General features: G+C 44.3%; 2 protein-coding genes across 2 annotated transcripts in view; one reads left to right on the plus strand and one right to left on the minus strand.

Moving 5' to 3' along the window:
• Window positions 1-1,220: 1,220 nt before the first annotated feature.
• JPT1 (Jupiter microtubule associated homolog 1) lies at window positions 1,221-18,240 on the minus strand. The gene is made up of 5 exons (XM_075846899.1): window positions 18,131-18,240; window positions 12,911-13,062; window positions 10,860-10,942; window positions 1,673-1,691; window positions 1,221-1,570 (listed from the first exon to the last, which is right to left on the minus strand). The coding sequence occupies exons 1-5, from the start codon at window positions 18,184-18,186 to the stop codon at window positions 1,458-1,460; spliced, it is 423 nt and encodes a 140-aa protein (XP_075703014.1). The 5' UTR covers window positions 18,187-18,240; the 3' UTR covers window positions 1,221-1,457.
• Window positions 18,241-18,523: 283 nt separating this feature from the next.
• The window catches only part of NUP85 (nucleoporin 85), a 102,858-nt gene continuing 96,915 nt past the window's right edge, over window positions 18,524-24,466 (plus strand). The window contains exon 1 of the mRNA XM_075846722.1: window positions 18,524-18,617. Coding sequence (XP_075702837.1) covers window positions 18,583-18,617 — 35 coding nt within the window. The 5' untranslated portion in view covers window positions 18,524-18,582. The remainder of the gene's footprint in view (window positions 18,618-24,466) is intronic.

A 24,466-nucleotide genomic window follows, 5' to 3' on the forward strand; every position in this document is an offset into this window, starting at 1 on the left:
GGTACATAATGTGATCGGCGCTGTAATGTAGATTACGAATTGTGCACATATAGCCTCTGGCATCCATCTTGAGAATCCAATAAATATAATTTTTGAAACACAAGCAAGGTGTGCCGACTACAATTCTTAACCTACATCCGGGTTGGGACCCTACCTCGAGCACCCAAGGATACCGGTGCTATCTGAACACACCAGTAATGTAGATTACAGCAGTGTTTTTTTATTTAGAAAAACAATGTCTGAGTTGTCCTATTTTAGCTTTATGCTAATGAGCTTCTTAATGGACAACTGGGCAGGTTTTACTTTTTGAACAGGTGGGCGTTGGAAATAAGTGACCAGTGACCAGTAACCAGTGTGTCATACACTTCTCCCCATTCATTTACATAGCTATATCGCCATGTGCAGCCACATACACACTAGAACGTTACTCAAGTGTCCTGACAGTGAATTTACATTGCCTCCAGCCAGGACATGACGTCTATTCACAATCATGACACTTCTGTAGTGTCTGAGATTTACAGCAAGGCAAGCGCAATCTCACGAGATTACGATGTAACCAGTCATTTAAAACAAGATTACGCTTTCCTTGCTGTAAATATCAGACGCTATAGAAGCGTCAGGATTGTGACTACACATCCCAGCTGGAGGTAATGTATATTCATTATCAGGACAGCGATAACGTTACTGCAATGTGCAGCCACAAACACTATCGCTATATGCTGTGTAAATGAATGGGGAGAAGTGTATGATGCTGATTGGTCACTGATTGGTCACTGATTGGTCACTGATTGGTCAGCATCATACACTCCTCTGTACAACACCCACTTGGCCATATAGTAAAACACACCGTTGTCCATTGAGCCACTCATTAGCATAAAGCTAATATAGGTCATAACGCCGTCAAAAATGATAGTTTCTAAATAAAAAAACACTGCTGTTATCTACATTGCAGCGCTGATCACATCATGTACAAGATAGGGCACTTATTATGTGGTGACAGAGCCTCTTTAAATGTGCATCTTCCAAGACGTCTATTATGATGAGTTGTTTTTTTAGGAGTATAAATCATGGTTTTTCTACACACTTCTAGAACGTAGGAATCTTGTACTCATCAGTCAAAGACTTTATAGCATAAAGTAACCAAACCCGATAGAACAAGGGGGAAACGTAACAGACAAAAACTGTTTCAGGCAAACAAATGGAGAGCCGACACCTGCTGATTAAAGATGAGAAACACTTAAATATTCTTTATTATGTGAAACATTAATAAAACAGACACTGCTACTAGAAAACCCACATTCATGCCTCTTCCAGTAGCTCCAGGGAATAGGTAAAATACATAACCATTTGTACAAGTCAGGACAAAGTGCTTTAAACCAAGGAAAGATGTACAGTCATACATGATAAAGGGATGAGACAAAAAAATATAAAATAAAAAAAAAAATAGAACTAACAATTTAGCCCAGGACCAGACTGGACTTTCCTCCGGGAGGGTTTCTTCTGCTGGGTACAGCTACAGGTGGAGCGGTCTGTGCAGGTTCTCCAGAAGCTTCTTCTGCGGGCTCCATTTCTACAAAGGAATCAGGACAGATTGTGGCATTATATAAAACTATTAGCAGAACATGCTGGTGTGAACATAATAAAAATAGACAAGTAATGGTGTATTACTCACCAGGTACTTCTGCTTCACCCTGAAAAATAAAATATATATTTTACAAATTTGACATTCACCCCTAAAAGGACAGACTTTTTCAAACCTGACATGTTACTTTGTGGTAATCATTTTGGAATGCAAATGAGGCTTGCAAAAGTACAACTGGGTGTGTATTATGTGCGTACATGGGGGCGTTTTTACTTTTTACTAGCTGGGCTTTCTGACGAGAAGTATCATCCACTTCTCTTCACAACGCCCAGCTTCTGGCAGTGCAGACAGCCGTGTTCGAGAGATCACGCTGTGACGTCACTTCCCCAGGTCCTGCATCGTGTCAGACGAGCGAGGACACATCGGCACCAGAGGCTACAGTTGATTCTGCAGCAGCATCGGCGTTTGCAGGTAAATCGATGTAGCTACTTACCTGCAAACGCCGATGCTGCTGCAGAATCTGTAGCCTCTGGTGCCGATGTGTCCTCGCTCGTCCGACACGATGCAGGACCTGTGAGTGACGACACAGCGTGATCTCTCGAGAACACGCTGTGTCTGCACTGCCAGAAGCTGGGCGTTCTGAAGAGAAGTGGATGATACTTCTCGTCAGAAAGCCCAGCTAGTAAAAGTAGTAAACACGCCCCGATGTACACACATAATACACGCCCTGATGTACGCACATAATACACGCCCAGTTGGACTTTTGCAAGCCTCATTTGCATAAATACAAAAATGGCCATAACTTGGCCAAAAATGCTCGTTTTTTAAAAATAAAAACGTTACTGTAATCTACATTGCAGCGCCTATCTGCTGCAATAGCAGATAGGTGCTGCAAAATCTGGTGACAGAGCCTCTTTAACAGCATTCAGAAAGTTTAACCCTTTAGGCGTTTCACAGGAATTAAGGCAATGTAGATAACTTTTGCTAACATTTTTTGTAAATTTCATTTGTAAACAATTTTTTCTGCAACAGAAGTTTACCATAGAAAACTATTGACTAGATTCTGCAATTTAGAAATCTCATGTGGCCCTAGTGTGCTAATGGGCCTCAGTCCCCAAAATCCACTAGGTGCTCATTTGCTTCTCCTTTTAATTACAATATATTTTAGGCATCAAGTCAGGTTTAAAGAGGTGCCAAAACAGTGGAAACACCTTGAAGTGACCCCATTTTGGAAACTAGACTCCTTGAGGAATTCATTGTAGTTGTCATGAGGTGCATGCTGCTTTTTAAATCAGCTTTTATTCTATTTAAGAGGCGTGGTGATAAAAAAAAAATATAGAATTGCTGTTTTTTTAAATTCCTTTTTTACAGCATTGAACGTGCGCTATAAATGACTCACTTTATTCTGCATGGGGATATGAATAAGACGATAACAGCTGGGTTTTTTAGGTCTTATGGCAATCGCACAATAAAACCTTTTAAAAACACAAAACTTTGGGTTGCCATATTCTATGAGCCGTAACTTTTTTATATTTCCATCAAGAAATCTGTGAGGACTTGTTTGAAGCTACAGTTCGTTACGCAACAATCAGTACCATTTTTGGGTACATAGTTCAGGCCGTTAGATGCAGTGATACCAATTATGTATAGTTATTTTTTTTAAATAATAAAAGGACTGCTAAGGGAAAAGGTGGGATTTTTACTTTGTATAAATAAATGTCCCTAGCGGGACCAAAATAAAACATGAAGCCCTGTTTGCACTAAGCTATTCTAATGCACTGCACTACATGCAGTGTATTGGAGGTGACATAAAGCATAGTGGGTCCTGACTGTTAGGCTTCTGTAAATGGCATAGCCGGAGGTGATTGTTAAGCCTCCGGCTCCCATAGCAAACACAGACGCCTGCGATCATGTCGTGGGACGTCAATGGTGCTTTAACTCCTAAGTCACGATTGCTATTGAACGCCGCTTCTAGTCAGCGGGGACAACACGAACGGTCCTTGCTGAAGGAGTGCTGTACGAGACAGCAGTTGTCACAGCTCATAAGAGTGCCGGGAGGGGCAGTTATTCCCACGACCTACTATTAGGTCACGGAGCATGAAGGCTGTACTTCGCCTGACCTAACAGTAGGACCTGGAGTGGGGTAGGAAGGGTTAAAGTATCCCAATGTTTAGAACTTTTTTTTTTTTTTTTATCTGTCAATCTGGTTTGTCAAAGGCCCCTATAAATCTAAACCCGCTTTTGCTCATCTCATACATTGCCATTTATGGTTATGCCGATCAATATTTTTTGCCCTATGGTATGCTTTTTTCCATAGTTTTACTTGAATAGCCCCTTGACTGGAAATTCAAGTAGAAATCTCTACTAAGGCCTCATGCACACGACCGTAAAAACACCTGTTATTGCAGGTCGTAATTACGACCCACAATAACGGCGGGCCCATAGACTTCTGTTAGTCACGGGTACCTTCCCATTTTCTCACGGGAAGGTGCCCGTGCCGTTAAAAAAAATAGAACATGTTCTATTTTTTTCATTTTACGGGCCGTGCTCCTATACTTTATAATGGGAGCACGGCTCGCAAAAGCGGCCAGCTGCCCGTGCTTGTAATTACGAGCACGGTCGTGTGCATGAGGCCTAACCATTTCAAAATCCTCCTCTAGAACAGTTTCTCTTAGCTCTTAAATATTGCCTAGCAGGGAGGCCTTTTTTCAATCTTTCTGGGTGACAACTTATCTAAGCGAATACATTAGTCAACGTTGGATTATGAAAAAAGTTGGTTTGTATTTGATCAAATCAACCCATGCTGTCAAATGCAAGAAATGTAGCGAATCATTATGTTAAAAAAAAAAAAACAAAAAGTTTGCATAGAAACTTAAATCTAAGAATACATTTGAATCCCAGAGTGTCACATTGATGGATAAACCCCAGGTGGTTATGTGACGTGCATAGAACATAAGATATTCCTTGAAGACATCCTTGTCCTCCCACCAGCCTAGGAGGTAGACATATGAGGGAGCACAGGAGGTCCCCTTGGCTGGTGGTAAAAGGTGTCAGTGTGTGGTGGGGGGGGGGGGGGGGGGCAAGATGTTTTGAAGCAAATTCTAGAAGATTCATTGTAAACTTTCAGATGTCTACCACGTGTGGATATAAAATAAAAAAAAGAAACTGCTGTCCTCGGGGGGTGGGGTTTACTGAAATCCCTTTTAATTTCTGAAGATGGTTGTGTCCAGACAAATATCAGTGTGTATGTCGACAATTATCACGCTGTTCAGTGAATCTATTATTCCGGTACTATGGGTCTGGCTGGCAGTGGGGTTTGTCCTTGTGCATTTTTGGAAGTGTGTAAAATGTGGAAATCGTTGGGTTTGTTAGAGAACTTTGTGCTCCTCTAGTGATTTGAGATTTTTTTTTTATTTTTATTTTTTTAAAGAGACTGTCACCACATTATAAGTGCCCTGTCTCCTACATAAGTAGATCGGCGCTATAATGTAGGTGACAGCAATGCTTTTTATTTAAAAAAACGATCTATTTTCACCACTTTTAGCGATTTTAGATTTATGCTAATGAGTTGCTTAATGCCCAAGTGGGCGTGTTTTACTTTAGACCAAGTGGGCGTTGTACAGGGGAGTGTATGACGCCGACCAATCAGCATCATGCACTCTATTCATTTAGGCAGTGCATAGGGATCCTTTTAGATCGCTATGTGCTGTCTTATACTAACACATTAACAATACTGTAGTGTTTAGACAGTGAATAGACATTCCATGGGATGTCTATTCACAATCTCTACACTTGGTTAATGTGTCTGTGGTAGTTACAGCAGAGGACGCGTGATCTTGTTGTAACCTGTCATCTACAGCATGATCTCGTTGTAACCAGTCATTTACCATGTAATCTCGTGAGATTACGCTGTGCTCTGCTGTAACTACCACAGAAACAGTAACGAAGAGCAGAGATTGTGAATAGACATCCCATGGAATGTCTATTCACTGTAAACACTTCAGTATTGTTAATGTGTCAGTATAAGACAGCACATAAGGATCTAAAAGGATCCCCATGCGCTGCCTAAATGAATAGAAAGTGACCAATCGGCATCATGCACTCCTGATTGGTCAGCGTCATACACTCCTCTAGACCAAGTGGGCGTTGTACAAAGTAAAAACACGGCCACTTGGGCATTAAGCAACTCATTAGCATAAATCTAAAATCGCTAATAAAGTGGTGAAAACAGATAGTTTTTTTAAATAAAAAGCACTGCTGTCACCTAAATTATAGCGCCCATCTCCTTATGTAGGAGATAGGGCACTTATAATGTGGTGACAGAGCCTCTTTAAGTAGTGCATTATTGAGAATTGGGCTCAAGATTAAGCGATAACCATAAGTAGCGTCATTACAATTTTTAGACACATCTGGCCATAATCGGGGCAATCCATGAGAAGGATGTTCCCGCCTTATGATCATGGTCTTCAAGACTTTATTTCTTCCTCTGACATTTAGAAGGTTACGTCTAATGAATTTGGAAGGTTTAAGTTGTTTTTTTTAAATATATTTCTACTCCTGTGATGAAAGTGTCAATACTACTGGCTGGACTGAAAGCTGGTTAGTTGATTTTGGATGTAAATCAGAAAATGGTGTTCCACACTATAAAGCCCGTCATTTTCTATAAAAAAATTCTTCTAATGCAAGGCGGGCTTTTTTTTCTTCTTAGGGTATGTTCACACTGCTTATTTTCAGCTGTTTTTCGGGCTGTAAAAAAAAAGAAAGCAGAACGCCTGCAAACATCCATCTGCCCATTGATTTCAACAGGAAAAACAGCATTCTGTGCAACTGAATTTTTTTTTAACGTGGCAGTTTAGAAAAATGGTGTGTAAAAAGACGTGCATGTCACTTCTGGAGAGGTTTTTGGGAGCAGTTTTTCATAGACTATAAAAACCACTCCAAAAACAGCCATAGAAAATGCTGTGAACATGTGCTTAAAAACTGCTGAAAATCAGGAGCTGTTTTCCCTTGAAACCGGCTCCGTATTTTCAGACGTTTAGTAAACGTGTGAACATAGAAGAGCAAGAATATAGCTCTTAGGCTGTCTGTGCAATATGTAAAGCCAATTTTCTCGCAATTAGGTCTAACCACATAAGTTTGTCCATATCTGGTGTGGCGTCAAAGGATAATCCTCTTTAGAAAGTAGATTTGTAACGCTGTTAAATTAAAAACAAAAAAAATTAATAAGCCAATCGGAACAGAATGCCATTTTTCCCATTGAAATCAATGGGCAGATGTTTGGAGGCGTTCCGATTTTTCGGCCGTGTGAACATACCCTGACAAATTTATTTAAGTCTATATATCAACCATAATATCCATCTGTCTTCTCCTATTGGTTCTATGTATACAGGGTGAGCGATGTGCCCTGTGAGAGGTCGGCGCTGCCGTTTTTCCTGCTACTTCACATAGCGACGCATCCTTCCTTAGAGGCGCTACGCTACCTCCCCACCCCCTCTAGTCAGTCATACAGTGCCATGGCCTATGATGCTCTGGTACTTCCAGGTACACTACTGACCAGGAACCAATCAGCAAGTCAGATAACCCCTGACTATAGTGACAGCTGTAACTGGCCGCCTATCAGGTAAACCAATTGATTTGGATTGGAACAAGGGGGAAGTGTATTTAAAGAGACACCATTCTCCCCCGATTATGCCATTTTGTGTGTCGAAACATGGAATGATTCAGGGAATTTTATTATTTTGATACACAATCCATGAATGACTAGCCTTACTAGTCCTCAATGAATTAAAAACTTAATTTAAGTAATTCAATTCAAGAAGTGAAACTCACGTTATATAGATTACATAAAGCATTTTTTTTTCTCTTTTAATGTTGATGGCTAACAGTTAATGAAAACCTAAAATTTAGTCTCATAAAATTTGAATTTTGGGTTAAAAAAAAATAAAAAGAATTGTAGACTTAAGCGGAATAGAGTGTAACCATAAAACAAAACACCTGCAAAATTTTTTATAATTTTCCACCATCTCATTCAAAGAGCTATAACTTATTTTTGCATCGACATGGCTGTATAAGGTCTTGTTTTCTGCAGGAAAAGTCCTAATTTTTAATAGCACCCTTTTGGGGAACATAGAACTTATTGATTAAGTGTAGCTAAATGTTCGACAAACTTCTGACGTGTCAGAAGTTTGGATTGGTGGGGGTCCGAGCACGGAGACCCCCACCAATCTCTAGAACGAAGCAGCTGAAGCGCTTCATGTCTGTTCGGCTTTTTCCAGAAATAAATGTATCGTGTATGGACTCAATACAAAGTCTATGAGCCCGTACTCTGATACATCGGCTTTCCAGAAAATACCGAACAGAAACGAGGCAGCTGAGCGCTCACACTAACGTTTCAGCTGCTTCGTTCTAGCGATTGGTGGGGGTCTCAGTGCTTGGACCCCCACCAATACAAACTTCTGACATGTCACTATGATATGTCAGAAGCTTGTTGAATCTTTAGCTAAACTTTTATTAACTTTTTTTTTGGGAGGGGGGGGGGGGGGAAATCGAAAAAAACAAACGCTATTTTGACACTTTTTTTGCATCCGAAGTTTATGCCATTTACTGTGTGGTATAAATAACCGACCTTATTCAGCGGGTTGTTGCAATTGAAACTATACCAAATTTATTTTGATTTTTTATGTTTTACTAATTTTACACAGTAAACAGTTTTTTCCACATTTTTATTGTGTCCATATTTGAAGGGCCGTAACTGTTTTTTCGCCGATGCAGTTGTATGAGGGCTTTTTTTGTGGGACAACATGTAGTTTATTGGTGCCATTTTGGAGTAGATGCAACTTTTTGATCACATATTTTTAGGGCAGGATTCAAAGAAATTAATTTTTGCATTGTGTACAAATGTAATAACTTTATAGCTGGGGTAGTTACGGATACAGTGATACAAACGGCTTAAACAAAATAAAGTAAAATTACACATTTGGTAAGGGGGAAAAAAGTGGGTTCTGCAGGTTACAATTTTTTTAGCTTACATTTTTAGACTTCACTATGTGATCCTCCGATCGCATTTATAATACACTGCAATACTTCTGTATTGCAGTGTATTAGTGCCTGTCCATGTAAAACAGACTGCTAGGCCATGCCTCTGGCCTAGCAGGGATACACTACAGGCAGACCTGGGGGCCCTTATTAGGCCCCCCGGCTGCCATAGAAGACACTGGCACCCGGCGATATTAGTGCCGGTGGCATGAGGGAGGGAGTCTACAGAACTACTCAGATGCAGAGCATGCCATTGAGTGCTGCATCTGAGGGGTGAAACGGGAGAGATATACGGATATCGATCTTACCAGTTAGAGCAGTAACTCATGTAAAAGGAGCCCCGACCAAGTATTGAGGGCATATACTGTACATACTTTTCTGTAGGCCAACATTTCGGTATTAAAAATCTTTTGAAATTGGGCTTAATATTCTAATTTTGAGACATAAAATTTGGGATTTTCATTAACTGTTACCATAATCAACAAAAGAAAAATGCTGGAAATAGATCCCTCTAATGAATCTATATAATGAGCTTTACTTATTGAATTGCTGAAATAAATTACCTTTGAGGATATTCTAGTTCATAGAGAAGGACTAGTGTAATTGATGAATCAATATAGCGACACTAGAGGTATGATACGAGTGAGTATGTAGGGATAAGCCTAGGCGTAACGCCTCCATGTTCTTTAGCTTCGAAGATAGTGGATGCTAATATGAATGCCTCTAAAACCGTCAAACACATTTTTCTGTAGGACCATTTTATACTTGTAGGATGAGAGGTTTGATTACAACAAAAGGGACAAGAGTGCTGAGATCAGTATTCACAACATTGTTTTCTGAGGAATGCCTCCTTTCATTTATAGCCTGTTCACATCATAGTCTTTCAGTTGAGGGGTTCTGTCAGGGAACCCCTGAACGGAGAGGCAAAAGGAAACCTTAGCTTCACCATTGATCCCCCAAGCTGTGTGGCCGCACAGCTAAGTATAGTAACACATGAATGTAGTCAGCACGGGGCTGCGGTTGTCTAATACAACCATTGCACCGCTCCCAAGTTCTGACGTGCTCGTGCGGTCAGCATGAGGCAATGCGACCAGTGCTGCACTGATTGGCGGCCCAAAGACCGAACATGGCGGGCGCACTACAAAACACCAGTGTTCTGTCTTCAGTGCCCGAACCGCTGCTCCTCATGCTGGCCGTGAACTTATGGTCAGGAGCAGTGCAATGGCTGTATCAGATAGCCGCAGTCCCGCTGTAATGGCAGAGATCAGAGAAACCTATCTCTGCCGCTATTCCCTTGAATGCTGCAATCAAAGCTGACTGCAGAACTAGAGGGGTAAATAAGGGGGATAACCTTTGGATTTTGTCACAGGGAATCCCTGTGATGGAACGAGGGCCATACCATATATGGCCAGACAGCCCAGGGTCCATTGAAGGACCCCAGGGATGTCTGACCATATTTCCTGTTGGGGCATACTGAGGTCTGCCCTAACAACTGCCCCTGTACTATCAGTACATGGGCTAATGTACTGGTATTTAGATATGAGTACATTAAAGTATAAGTAAAAAAAATAAAGCAATGTTAAATAAAACATTTTTTACAACAAACATTTTTTTTTAAATAAGTCTCAATACATAAAATACACATTAGATATCGTTGCGACCGTAACATTTATTGCATCATTTATGTTTCTGCGGTTATAAAATAAAAACTGCTTTCATTCACTTAATGTGAGGCACGAGATATTATGAGTTTTGAACCTTCGTGTGCCTCACATTAATAGTAATTAACCCCATCATGTACCTCACACATTAACCCAATGTTGTCCATTATGAAAGAGGAACATTGGATTAATTACAAACATGAGGCACATGGAGGTTCAAAATTACCACGTGCCTCACGTCAGAAAATTGTATTCATTTTTTTTTATTGTTGGCAAAAGTATCATTTTGGTTTAGAGTTTCACAACACTACAAGTAGTATCGGTATCAAAGTCCAAATTCTGGTATCGTGACTACCCTACTTCAAATAATGACAAGTCACTTTCCGGTGATCCAATGGGCTCATTGGGTAGTCCGCTGTGTTTAAAAAAAAATTTAAAAAAAATCCACCTAGCTCCATGTTTGATAGTTGGACCTCTACCAATTACAAGTGCCACTGAGAAATAGGTAATAAGAATTGTGAACACAGTTTTGATGGTTTCATTCGTCTACGGTCAAAGCAATATTGCCTGATAATACTAACCGTGTGTTCTGCTGCATCACAGTATTCAGCCTGTGCACATGTTCTGTGGGGATCATCTCCACAAGCTGCACTTTCTGAAGCTCCTAGAAGGTAAAGGACATATTTAATCAGTGCTGCATGGATGACATCGCAAAAATGGAACAGGAACGCACTGCAAAATAGAATTAGAGTAACTATACTTCTGTAAAGACATACTAGATGTTTTGATTGGTGGGGGTCCTGGTCCTGAGACCCCAACAGTCACAGAATGCTCAGCTGAGCACGGTGTCCCTAGTTAGGCTGGCTCACTCAGCTGTGATTGGTGCCCTTTAGGTGGAAGGACGGCTGGCATAGAAAGTGCGGGGCACTCAACCCAGCGCTTTGGCACTTTCAGTGATGGTTGTGGTCCAAGCACCCAGACCGACCGCACTCTAAAATGTCAGATACGTACAGCCCCATTCAGAACAAAGCCTGTTGTACAGTTGATTTTTTTTCAAGTGTGGTAATAACTGGGAAGCTTTAACCTATTCAAGCAATTCTGATGGTTCGTGACATTTCCAATAACCTTGTACAAATTTTGGTTGACAAAGTTAGTGAAAAGAGCTAAATATTTAGAAAGTTTGCAAAAATTTGCATTTTCCCTAAATTTATATGTATCCAGTTGTAACAGATCGTAATAGCACACAAAAGTTACTAGTTAACATTTCCCATATGTCTACTTTATGTTCACATTTTATTTTCTAGGACGTTACAAGGCTTAGAACTTTAGCAGCAATCTCTCACATTTAAGAAGACTTACAAAACCTATTTTGCTTTTATTGTATTTTCATGCCTGGCCCCGTACTACCTGTAATGCACGCACGTCCCTGCTCTTCACTTGGCGCAGTATGATCTATCTGCTCGACGTTATAATCGGCAAATAAAGAGCAGGGACGCTGCGCATGCGCAGTACTGCCGATTAGAACATCGAGCAGAAAGATCGTACTGAACATGCGCCAAGTATAGAGCAGGGACGTACACGCGTTACAGATAGTACCGGGCCAGGCATGAATGCGCGGATTACGCTGCCTGGCCCGTCATTCAATGAATGAAGGGAGGGAGGGAGGGAGGGGGGAGGGGTTGAACTGGGGAGCGAAGTAAGATCATTTAGATGCAATGGTAACGCCCTCATTACACCTAAATGCTCATTAGCAAAAACGTAAAACTTTTTTCTACAGAGCAGGCAATAAACTTTAGAAACAGCTTAGTCTCCTCTACATTACCCTCGTCCTAGTTTAACTGACATTCTGGTGACAGACTCCCTTTAAGGTAATCGGGTCAGGGCTAGCTTTACAAAACTGATTTAGGGGGGATATTTTAATTGCATTTTTTTTATTTCATTTTTGCTTTTCTTCTCTTTCTTATGATCAGAAGAGACCATTGGGGGACTATACCAGCAAGGTTTTATTTTCACACTATCCACCGTAACTGGGGCCACACAATAGCTCCCGTTACAGGGGAAATCAGCCATGTTAGTGACTGTCACTGCTAGAGCTGTGTCTAGTTAGATGTCCCCTACCACCAGAATCCCAAAGATCATGTGACTAGTCACATGGCCACCAGGACCAAAAGAGGCAGGGCCTCCGTTTTTTTTTTTATACAGTGCTTTGTATAGAATAGAGTAGACAGAAGTGGTGAAAACCGCTTCTACCTTCTGTCCAGGGTCTCTGGCTTAAATCAGTGCTGTAGATCTACTATGGCATGGGCTTTAAGGGCCAGGATCACCCACGGTAAACATACAGTGGGCAAATCCGTTAATACATTTCCTCATACATTGGGAAGTTTCTTAAAACCTCTTCCTCTTATAGGGTAAATTACGGAATCTGTTAAAACCAGGAAAAAAGGTGGAACTTGCTCTACAATGCAAAATATGCAACGTAGTCGATCGTCAGACAATTCCACCTCATTATACAGATAAGGGCTGTACATTCCAGTAGCTATGTAACCAGTCCACCCAGATATTTGCTACTGGTGCCAATAACCGTGAAATATATGCAGCTTTATACAAGGAATGGAACACCGGAATGATTTACCTGGCTCGGCAGCGTGGGATGAAAGGGCTGGCTCATTCTCTGGTACGCCAAATATGTTGGACGCCATCTTGTGTCGTCTGACCGGTTGTTGCTGCTTTGAAGCCTCAACACCGAAAGAGAAACTGGAACCCCCGCCAGGAGGTCTCAGAATCCTAGTAAAAAAAAAAAGTTTTAGGAGTGTGAGGCTTGGTATACATCAGGTCTACGGATACATTCAGAATATTTGGTATGAACAAAACCTTAGAGAGGTTTTCCAGGACTTCTATATTGATACCCTAGGCTAGGTAGTCCATATGAAATCAGTGGGGGGGGGGGGGGTGGTCTGACGCCTGCCAATCAGCCGGCTGCTGCCTCTTCAGTGTTTACCAGGCACAGCGCCATACACTTCTGTAGTGGGCTGTGCCTGGTACTGCACCTCAGTCCTATTCACTTGAATGGTACCTGAACTACAACATTGCCATACGCTTCTGTAGCGGCTGTGCCTAGTGTGCCTGTAAGCAGGGAAAAGGACATGGTGACTAACGCCACAGCCCCTTTAGTCAGCTGATCGGCAGAGATGTCAGGCATCATCCCCCACTGATCTTATATTGATGACCTATCTTAAGGATAGGCCATCAGTATAAAAGTCCTGGAAAACCAGTTCAATCACTTTCTTATTGAACCCTGAGTGTTAAGTATTTAGAATTCCAAATTAAATAATGTCTGACTTGGACACTGGGATGAGAATCCTGCCACCCACACATGGGAAATAAGTACAGCACTCTAACAGCGCAGGAGCCAGATCCCAAAAAAAGTCACCTGCAGCATTTGAGTCTGGCTCCCAGGGACGTCCAGTGCCGTATCCTATCTTAATACACTGTAGCCGGATGAACACCAGGTGCTGCCACATCCACCTTGCGGCAGCACCCAGCGTGGGAATCCCCGGCAGGAGCATTGCTGATGCTATGGCTGGGGAGCAGTAGTGAATTTAGTGCCATTCTTGCCCCGCTGTAGATAGCGCTACCGCCCCCCCTTCCCTGTAGACTACACCCTGGCCAAAGCATTGCTGATATTGTGGCAGGGGATTCCCTCCAGGAAGAGCCCGATGCCACAGTCCATATATGGATAGTGCCATCCAAGGCTTTTCCTGGAGCAGAATCCCCAGCAACGTTGTGGCCAAGGATACTGCTTTAGCAGTTGCCCCTGTCCATATTTGATCAGTGATGTCAGTGGCTACTCCTGGAGTGGACTCCCCTGCCAGCAGAGCGTCAGCAACACTCTGGCCAGAGATACCACTTTTAGAGGTAACTGCTGATGTCACAGGCCATATATGGACTTTGGCATTAGGGGCTACTCCTAGAGGGGATCCCCAGCCACAGCAACACCTGGGCAGGGGAATCTGCTGCTAGAGGGAGCTACAGTGGTGCCAACTACAGGGGGAAGGGGGGGGGGGTAGTGCTATAAACTGTGGGGGTGGCGCCATCTACACATGAAAGTCATCAAAAAGATACAAGAGAGATGCAAAGCGGATGTCAAAAACCAGACAGACTTTTTAATAGCCAACATCCAGACCTTGTTGTGTGAATAGAAACAGCAATCACAGGATGGTGTGGGTAGGGCAGGTGATGCGGGTGGGATTCGGCAGCAGTCGCAGCGTGGTGTGGTTAGGGTAGGTGATGCGGGTGGTATTTGGCAGCTGTGTGTGGTTAGGGTAGTTTATGCGGGTGGGATTCGGTAGCAATCACATAATGGTGTGGGTAAGGTAGGTGATGAGGGTGGGATTAGGCAGGAGTTGCAGCGTGGTGTGGGTAGGGTAGGTGATGCGGGTGGGATTTGGCAGCTGTTGCAGCGTGGTGTGGGTAGGTGATGCGGGTGGGATTCGGCAGCAGTCGCAGCGTGGTGTGGGTAGGGTAGGTGATGCGGGTGGTATTTGGCAGCTGTGTGTGGTTAGGGTAGTTGATGCGGGTGGGATTCGGTAGCAATCACATAATGGTGTGGGTAAGGTAGGTGATGCGGGTGGGATTAGGCAGGAGTTGCAGCGTGGTGTGGGTAGGGTAGGTGATGCGGGTGGGATTTGGCAGCTGTTGCAGCGTGGTGTGGGTAGGTGATGCGGGTGGGATTGGGCAGCAGTCGCAGCGTGGTGTGGGTAGGGTAGGTGATGCGGGTGGGATTGGGCAGCAGTCGCAGCGTGGTGTGGTTAGGGTAGGTGATGCGGGTGGGATTCGGCAGCAGTTGCAGTGTGGGTAGGGTAGGTGATGCGGGTGGGATTGGGCAGCAGTCGCAGCATGGTGTGGGTAGGGTAGGTGATGCGGGTGGGATTCGGCAGCAGTCGCAGCGTGGTGTGGTTAGGGTAGGTGATGCGGGTGGGATTTCGCAGCTGTTGCAGCGTGGTGTGGGTAGGGTAGGTCATGCGGGTGGGATTCGGCAGCTATTGCAGCGTGGTGTGGTTAGGGTAGGTGATGCGGGTGGGATTCGGCAGCTATTGCAGCGTGGTGTAGGTAGGTGATGCGGGTGGGATTCGGCAAAAGTCGCAGCGTGGTGTGGGTAGGGTAGGTGATGCGGGTGGTATTTGGCAGCTGTGTGTGGTTAGGGTAGTTGATGCGGGTGGGATTCGGTAGCAATCACATAATGGTGTGGGTAAGGTAGGTGATGCGGGTGGGATTAGGCAGGAGTTGCAGCGTGGTGTGGGTAGGGTAGGTGATGCGGGTGGGATTTGGCAGCTGTTGCAGCGTGGTGTGGGTAGGTGATGCGGGTGGGATTCGTCAGCAGTCGCAGCGTGGTGTGGGTAGGTGATGCGGGTGGGATTGGGCAGCAGTCGCAGCGTGGTGTGGGTAGGGTAGGTGATGCGGGTGGTATTTGGCAGCTGTGTGTGGTTAGGGTAGTTGATGCGGGTGGGATTCGGTAGCAATCACATAATGGTGTGGGTAAGGTAGGTGATGCGGGTGGGATTAGGCAGGAGTTGCAGCGTGGTGTGGGTAGGGTAGGTGATGCGGGTGGGATTTGGCAGCTGTTGCAGCGTGGTGTGGGTAGGTGATGCGGGTGGGATTGGGCAGCAGTCGCAGCGTGGTGTGGGTAGGGTAGGTGATGCGGGTGGGATTGGGCAGCAGTCGCAGCGTGGTGTGGTTAGGGTAGGTGATGCGGGTGGGATTCGGCAGCAGTTGCAGTGTGGGTAGGGTAGGTGATGCGGGTGGGATTGGGCAGCAGTCGCAGCATGGTGTGGGTAGGGTAGGTGATGCGGGTGGGATTCGGCAGCAGTCGCAGCGTGGTGTGGTTAGGGTAGGTGATGCGGGTGGGATTTCGCAGCTGTTGCAGCGTGGTGTGGGTAGGGTAGGTCATGCGGGTGGGATTCGGCAGCTATTGCAGCGTGGTGTGGTTAGGGTAGGTGATGCGGGTGGGATTCGGCAGCTATTGCAGCGTGGTGTAGGTAGGTGATGCGGGTGGGATTCGGCAAAAGTCGCAGCGTGGTGTGGGTAGGGTAGGTGATGCGGGTGGTATTTGGCAGCTGTGTGTGGTTAGGGTAGTTGATGCGGGTGGGATTCGGTAGCAATCACATAATGGTGTGGGTAAGGTAGGTGATGCGGGTGGGATTAGGCAGGAGTTGCAGCGTGGTGTGGGTAGGGTAGGTGATGCGGGTGGGATTTGGCAGCTGTTGCAGCGTGGTGTGGGTAGGTGATGCGGGTGGGATTCGGCAGCAGTCGCAGCGTGGTGTGGGTAGGTGATGCGGGTGGGATTGGGCAGCAGTCGCAGCGTGGTGTGGGTAGGGTAGGTGATGCAGGTGGGATTCAGCAACTGTAAAGGGACCAAAAACTACTCTGAAGTTAGGAGTCTTAGCAGGTTCACAAGGATTTGAGGTCAGTGTTCTGGGCTCCCTCCAGTGCCGGCCCTGGTGCTGCATCGGATGTGACACATGACATTACAATGTGTGTGTCAGACTTCAGTGTGACGCCGAGGAGATCCCTGACAGTACACAAGTATCTAATCTATCATGTATCCAATCACAAGCCATGCATCACTGATAGTCGGCACATCACACCCTAGACGACCTTTTTGGTGGACCATTGTGGTAAAAACTCAGACAACTGATGGTGCTGTAGTTAAAATTGTGAAAAAGCCTGACGGCTATGGATACATTTTTGCATCAGTTGTAATCAATTAAGAGAAAAAACCTGCTGCAACGGATATATGTGAACACACCCTAACAGGGAGCCAGCAGCAGGTCCAGCCATGCTGCTAACACACGTGACTCAGATTTCCTTTGTTAAATGTTATCTGGGGATAGAGCAGCTGATGCTTTACCCTCCATAACAGGACAAATATGGACCGATCACCTACCCAACAAGGGAGGAGGAATCAGGACCACAGCTGACAGCAGCACTAAATCCCAAATGAGAACCACACCCAGAAAAACGAATGCAAACCATAACAGACAATAGAAGTCAAACACAGAATACCAGGATTCTACAGCACAAACCGCACCATCTAAATAGGGTCAGACAATTCTGAGTATTCGGTTGTCTAGGATTCCAGCCAACACGCAGCATACATTTCAGACTTGGGTTTCCTCAGAGAAGCCCCATTATTACAGCGAGGGCCGGCGCACAGCACATGCCGGGATTGCAGATATTACATACGTGGCTTTTGGGCATCAGCCGGCACAGATTTTAGCAGGAAGGAAAAGCGGATCGCAGTAAACCAAGAAGGCAATTCACCACGCAGGTGGCTATCAATTTAACTAGAAAATGGCCATTTTAGTTATGCAAGTCATACCACGTGCCCATGGCATAGGAGACAGGGGACCTAACGTAGAAACCGGCGGATCCTCCACAGCCCCACATGTGAAGAGCCACCGGGTCACTAACATAATAAACGCACCAAGGCGGCACAGGCCACTACTCCATGCACCCCATCTTTGCCAGGGAAGGGGGACACACACACAAACACCACTCATCTGGACACCTGTCATAGCACATAGGATAGAGTTAACTACTAAACAAGATTAACAGATGAAACCAGATTACAATCCGCTCAACTGAGATTACACACGAATTACCGTCAACATCCATGTACAGGAAACCATAGTAAAGAGACGCAGACCGAAGAAAGCGTGCAAATGAGCTAAACGCAGGATAAAAATCAGTGCCAAGAGAAAAATCCGTACCGCACAACGCCGCGTAATGTGCACAAAGACCAGCACAGAATACATCACTGCTAGTCAGTCCTCCCAGTGCCGGCTGCAATTACCTAGAACTGCTACGACCATCGGGGTCAAGACCCTTGAAAGTAGAAGTCGTCGTCATTTTCTACCAGCAGCTACTGTCAGCCCAAGTGCAACGTTACCGCATTTATATGAAGGGCTACGCCCCTGGTGGTCTCTCATTAGTCGCTTCGAACCGTTACCCTTCATCTTATTGGCTAGATGCTCTATTGAGCGTAGACTATTGGCCGTTACTGCTGTCAGTCTAGGAACAGCGCCTGATGTCTGCGAATGTGACGTTAAGTCCCGCCTGCTGACAATAAACCACGAATCAAAGAAAAAGCCGGTCTCCCTTCCGTCCTCCTATTGGCTAGCGCGAGCTGTCAGTCATTTTTCCAGTCTTTCTTTGTGAGTAAATGCTGGTGCGCTCCAGCAGTGAGGTCACAGTGAGGGAGAGATCCCGCAGGAAGAATAGGATGGGTGTGGTGCCTGGAGACGGATGTTGGCTCGTATGAGGAATTTGTTAGCTATGCGGTACATACGGCCGAGTTGTGACGACCGTGTTTGGGTATAAATGTATCATCAGGCACGGGAGGAAAACAAGCAAACGTAGTTTATTTAAAGGAAATGTCCAAATTCGTAAATGCCCAGTGCAGAGATGGCAAAATGCCCCACCAACACCTTTATAGTCACTACCAATTTTCTACGTATGTTACGCCACAGGTAATACATAGGTGGTTTATTGGTTAGTGACGTTATTCTTGGTAACAACCATAATATTAGGATGGCCACAGTTTTCATTAAAAAATACAGGCCGCAATAAAAGGGCGTGGTTTGGGGTGCGGCTTGTGCTACGCTGTTTCCGTAATTCATGGTCGGGAATCACACGCGACAGTACTGTGCAAAGTTTTAGGCGGTTGTGGAAAAATGCTGCAAAGTAAGAACGCTTTAAAAAAAATTGAAGTGTTAATAGGTTTTTTTTGAATCAATTAACAAAATACAAAGTGAACAGAAGAGAAATCAAAATCAAATCAATATTTGGTGTGACCACTCTTTGCCTTCAAAACAGCATCAATTCTGCTAAGTACACTTGCAAGTCATGAATTTAGTAGGATTATAGTCAGTTATACGATTAACCAATTATCAAAAGTAAGGTATTGTCCGCCACACAATCCAAGTAAAAACAAAACGTGTTTCCAACCATGTCAATACCTTACTTTTGTGCATTACTATCTACTACCGACGTGAATGTTTTGTCCGAAGCGCCGATGTACTACAAACGTGGTGTCCTGGATTTAAGTGTACGGTGAACGGACCATAACTATATTAACCAATTAGGCCAAACCGGTGATAACGATCACTTTCATATGTGGGTTGAAACACAGTTATTATCTGTAACAGAAACAGCTGTGTAGGAGGCTAAAACAGAGTGAGGAACAGCCAAACTCTGCTACAAAGGTGAGGTTGTGGGAGACGGTTTGTCCACCATGGCAAGACTGAGCACAGCAAGAAGACACAAGGATGTTATACTGCATAAGCATAGTCTCTCCCAGGTACAGATTTCAAAGCGGACTAGGGTTTCAAGATGTGCTGTTCAAGCTCTTTTGAAGAAGCATAAAGAAACAGGCAACGTTGAGGACTGTAGACGCAGAGGTCGGCCAAGGAAACAGTGAAGCAGATCAGGGGCGTAACTAGGAAAGACTGGGCCCCATAACAAATTTGACAGGGCCCCCCCAGGTGCCACACACAGCCCCCCATATAGATAGTTCCCTCTGTAGACAGTGCTATACAGCCCCACCTATAGACAGTGTCACACCCCGCTTGTAGATAGCGCCCCCAACCCCCCCTGAAGATATCGCTATAAAGCCTCCCTGTATATAGTGCCACACAGCCCCCCTCCCTTGTATATAGTGCCACACAGCCCCCCCTCCCTTGTATATAGTGCCACACAGCCCCCCCTCCCTTGTATATAGTGCCACACAGCCCCCCTCCCTTGTGTATAGTGCCACACAGCCCCCCTCCTTTGTATATAGTGCCACACAGCCCCCCTTTAGTAGATAGTGCCACACATAGACCCCTGTAGATTGCGCCACACACAGCCCCCTGTAGATAGAGCCACAGCCCTGCCCTTGTAGATAGTGCCACACAGCCCCCCCCCCTTAGTAGTGCCACACAGCCCCTTGTGTATAGTGTCACACATCTCCCCCTTGTGTATAGTGCCACACAGCCCCCCCCCCCTTGTGTATAGTGCCACACAGCCCACCCCCCTAGTGTATAGTGCCAAAAGGCAATGGTGCATCCGAGAAAGTTGTATCAGCCAGGGGGATGTCAATCAAACATGGAAAGGTGGGTTTGGAGGCAGAACTATGTGACTCTTTAGGATAGCGGCAGCGCCCCATGACCCTTTAATGAGTAATTAGCATATAGTGTGCACCGTTTAAAAGTTGATTTTATAGATTTAGCCTCATCTGAAAAAAACTTATATTTGGAAATATTGTCATGTTATGTATTACCGCATGGTGGCGGTTCAATGGTTAAAACTACCAGACAGGTTCCCATTAAATATACAATAAATTGAAAACAATTCCATCTGCCCTGCAGTTTTGTTATTATAAATATATCCTATATAATTACAGCTCCAGAACCGAGCTCTGACCTATATACAGTACCACAACCAAGCTCAGTACATAAATACAGCAACAGAACCAAGCTCATACATATATACGGCAACGAGAGCCAAGCTCAATACATATATACAGCACCAGAAACAACCTCAGTACATAAATACAGCACCAAAACCAAGCTCAGTACATATATACAATACCAGAACCAAGGTCAGTATATATATATACAATACCAGAACCAAGATCAGTACATAAATACAGCTCCAGAACAAAGCTCATACATATATACAGTACCGCAACCAAGCTCAGTACATAAATACAGCAACAGAACCAAGCTCATACATATATACGGCACGAGAGCCAAGCTCAATACATATATACAGCACAAGAAACAACCTCAGTACATAAATACAGCACTAAAACAAAGCTCTGACATATATACAATACCAGAACCAAGGTCAGTACATATATACAATACCAGAACCAAGATCAGTACATAAATACAGCTCCAGAACAAAGCTCATACATATATACAGTACCGCAACCAAGCTCAGTACATAAATACAGCAACAGAACCAAGCTCATACATATATACGGCACGAGAGCCAAGCTCAATACATATATACAGCACAAGAAACAACCTCAGTACATAAATACAGCACTAGAACAAAGCTCTGACATATATACAATACCAGAACCAAGGTCAGTACATATATACAATACCAGAACCAAGATCAGTACATAAATACAGCTCCAGAACCAAGCTCATACATATATACAGTACCGCAACCAAGCTCAGTACATAAATACAGCAACAGAACCAAGCTCATACATATATACGGCACGAGAGCCAAGCTCAATACATATATACAGCACCAGAAACAACCTCAGTACATAAATACAGCACTAGAACAAAGCTCTGACATATATACAATACCAGAACCAAGATCAGTACATAAATACAGCCCCAAAACCAAGCTTAGTACATATATACATCCCGAGAACAAAGCTCAGTACATATATACAGCACCAGAACCAAGCTCAGTACATAAATAAAGCCCCAGAACCAAGCTCAGTACATGCACTACCGTTCAAAAGTTTGGGGTCACCCAGAAAATTTTGTGTTTTCCATGAAAACTCACACTTATATTTATCAAATGAGTTGCAAAATGACTAGAAAATATAGTCAAGACATTGACTAGGTTAGAAATAATGATTTTTATTTGAAATAATAATTTTCTCCTTCAAACTTTGCTTTTGTCAAAGAATGCTCCATTTGCAGCAATTACAGAATTGCAGACCTTTGGCATTCTAGCTGTTAATTTGCTGAGGTAATCGGGAGAAATTTCACCCCATGCTTCCAGAAGCCCCACCCACAAGTTGGATTGGCTTGATGGGCACTTCTTGCGTACCATACGGTCAAGCTGCTCCCACAACAGCTCTATGGGGTTGAGATCTGGTGACTGCGCTGGCCACTCCATTACAGATAGAATACCAGCTGCCTGCTTCTTCCCTAAATAGTTCTTGCATAATTTGGAGGTGTGCTTTGGGTCATTGTCCTGTTGTAGGATGAAATTGGCTCCAATCAAGCGCTGTCCACAGGGTATGGCGTGGCGTTGCAAAATGGAGTGATAGCCTTCCTTATTCAAAATCCCTTTTACCTTGTACAAATCTCCCACTTTACCAGCACCAAAGCAACCCCAGACCATCACATTACCTCCACCATGCTTGACAGATGGCGTCAGGCACTCTTCCAGCATCTTTTCAGTTGTTCTGCGGCTCACAAATGTTCTTCTGTGTGATCCAAACACCTCAAACTTTGATTCATCTGTCCATAACACTTTTTTCCAATCTTCCGCTGTCCAACGTCTTTGTGCTTTTGCCCATATTAATCTTTTCCTTTTATTAGCCAGTCTCAGATATGGCTTTTTCTTTGCCACTCTGCCCTGAAGGCCAGCATCCCGCGACTCTTCACTGTAGACGTTGACACTGGCGTTTTGTGGGTACTATTTAATGAAGCTGCCAGTTGAGGACCTGTGAGGCGTCTATTTCTCAAACTAGAGACTCTAATGTACTTGTCTTGTTGCTCAGTTGTGCAGCGGGGCCTCCCACTTCTCTTTCTACTCTGGTTAGAGCCTGTTTGTGCTGTCCTCTGAAGGGAGTAGTACACACCGTTGTAGGAAATCTTCAGTTTCTTGGCAATTTCTCGCATGGAATACCCTTCATTTCTAAGAACAAGAATAGACTGTCGAGTTTCACATGAAAGCTCTCTTTTTCTAGCCATTTTGAGAGTTTAATCGAACCCACAAATGTAATGCTCCAGATTCTCAACTAGCTCAAAGGAAGATCAGTTTTATAGCTCCTCTAAACAGCAAAACTGTTTACAGCGGTGCTAACATAATTGCACAAGGGTTTTCAAGTGTTTTCTAATCATCCATAAGGCTGGGTTCACACGACCATGTTACGTCCGTAATGGACGGAACGTATTTCGGCCGCTAATCCCGGACCGAACACACTGCAGGGAGCCGGGCTCCTAGCATCATACTTATGTACGACGCTAGGAGTCCCTGCCTCGCTGCAGGACAACTGTCCCGTACTGAAAACATGCTTACAGTACGGGACAGTTGTCCTGCAGTGAGGCAGGTACTCCTAGCATCGTACATAACTATGATGCTAGGAGCCCGGCTCCCTGCACTGAGTTCGGTCCGGGACTTCCGGCCGAAATACGTCCGTCCATTACGGACGTTAATGTGCTCGTGTGAACCCAGCCTTAGCCTTCTAACACAGTTAGCAAACACAATGTACCATTAGAACACTGGAGTGATGTTTGCTGGAAATGGGCCTCTATACACCTATGTAGATATTGCATTAAAAACCAGACGTTTGCAGCTAGAATAGTCATTTAGCACATTAACAATGTATAGAGTGTATTTCTGATTAATTTAATGTTATCCTCATTGAAAAAAACTGTGCTTTTCTTTCAAAAATAAGGAGATTTCTAAGTGACCCTAAACTTTTGAACGGTAGTGTACATCACTACCATTCTCCTCCAACTTGCTCTGATGCACCATTGCCTTGTACTCCATGAGCACGCACCATGCGGTGAGGTGTACTCTGCCCAGCTTCATCGCTGCACCGCGTATGCCAGGGGAGTACAAGGCAACGGCGCATCCAAAAGAGTTGGAGGTGGCTGATAGTGATGTAGAACAGCCAGGGGGATGTCAATCAAAATCTGGGGGGGGGCGTCATTTCCATTTTCTGGCAGCAGAATAGCTAGTATCGGCCCTGACCAGGAGTAGGCACTTGTCGGCCTACTATGGCAAGTGGTGGCAGCGTTTTTTGTGGATGTATGGACATTATTAGCCTGTTGCGATAGGCATGTGTAAAAGTGAAAGTGGAAAAGCGGAGTACCCCTTTACAGTAGCATCCAAGTCACTTGTGCAGTGAGTGGTGTTAGTAGCAGAGGTGGGATAATTTCATTTTTCATTAGAGCATTAGGTGCCTGAATTAAGTCATTAACCCTTGCACTTAAGGACTGGCAGAATCCTTGCGAGGAGTTCACCAGTCTACAAGGAAAAACTCAGTGCCTGTTTTTTTTAATAAGACATACTTGCAAACAGTTCCTCCCCCTTCTTGTTTTTCATTTCTATTTTTATTTGGCAAGTATCTGTTAAGATGCGGCTACTTCTACAAAGCAAGAAAAAGCCGATTTGATCAGTCTTTGTGAGCACAGAGGTCTTGTTGGGACTGACAAAGCAA

This window comes from Rhinoderma darwinii, chromosome 13 (genome assembly GCF_050947455.1).
Source record: "Rhinoderma darwinii isolate aRhiDar2 chromosome 13, aRhiDar2.hap1, whole genome shotgun sequence".
Taxonomy (NCBI): Eukaryota; Metazoa; Chordata; class Amphibia; order Anura; family Rhinodermatidae; genus Rhinoderma; species Rhinoderma darwinii.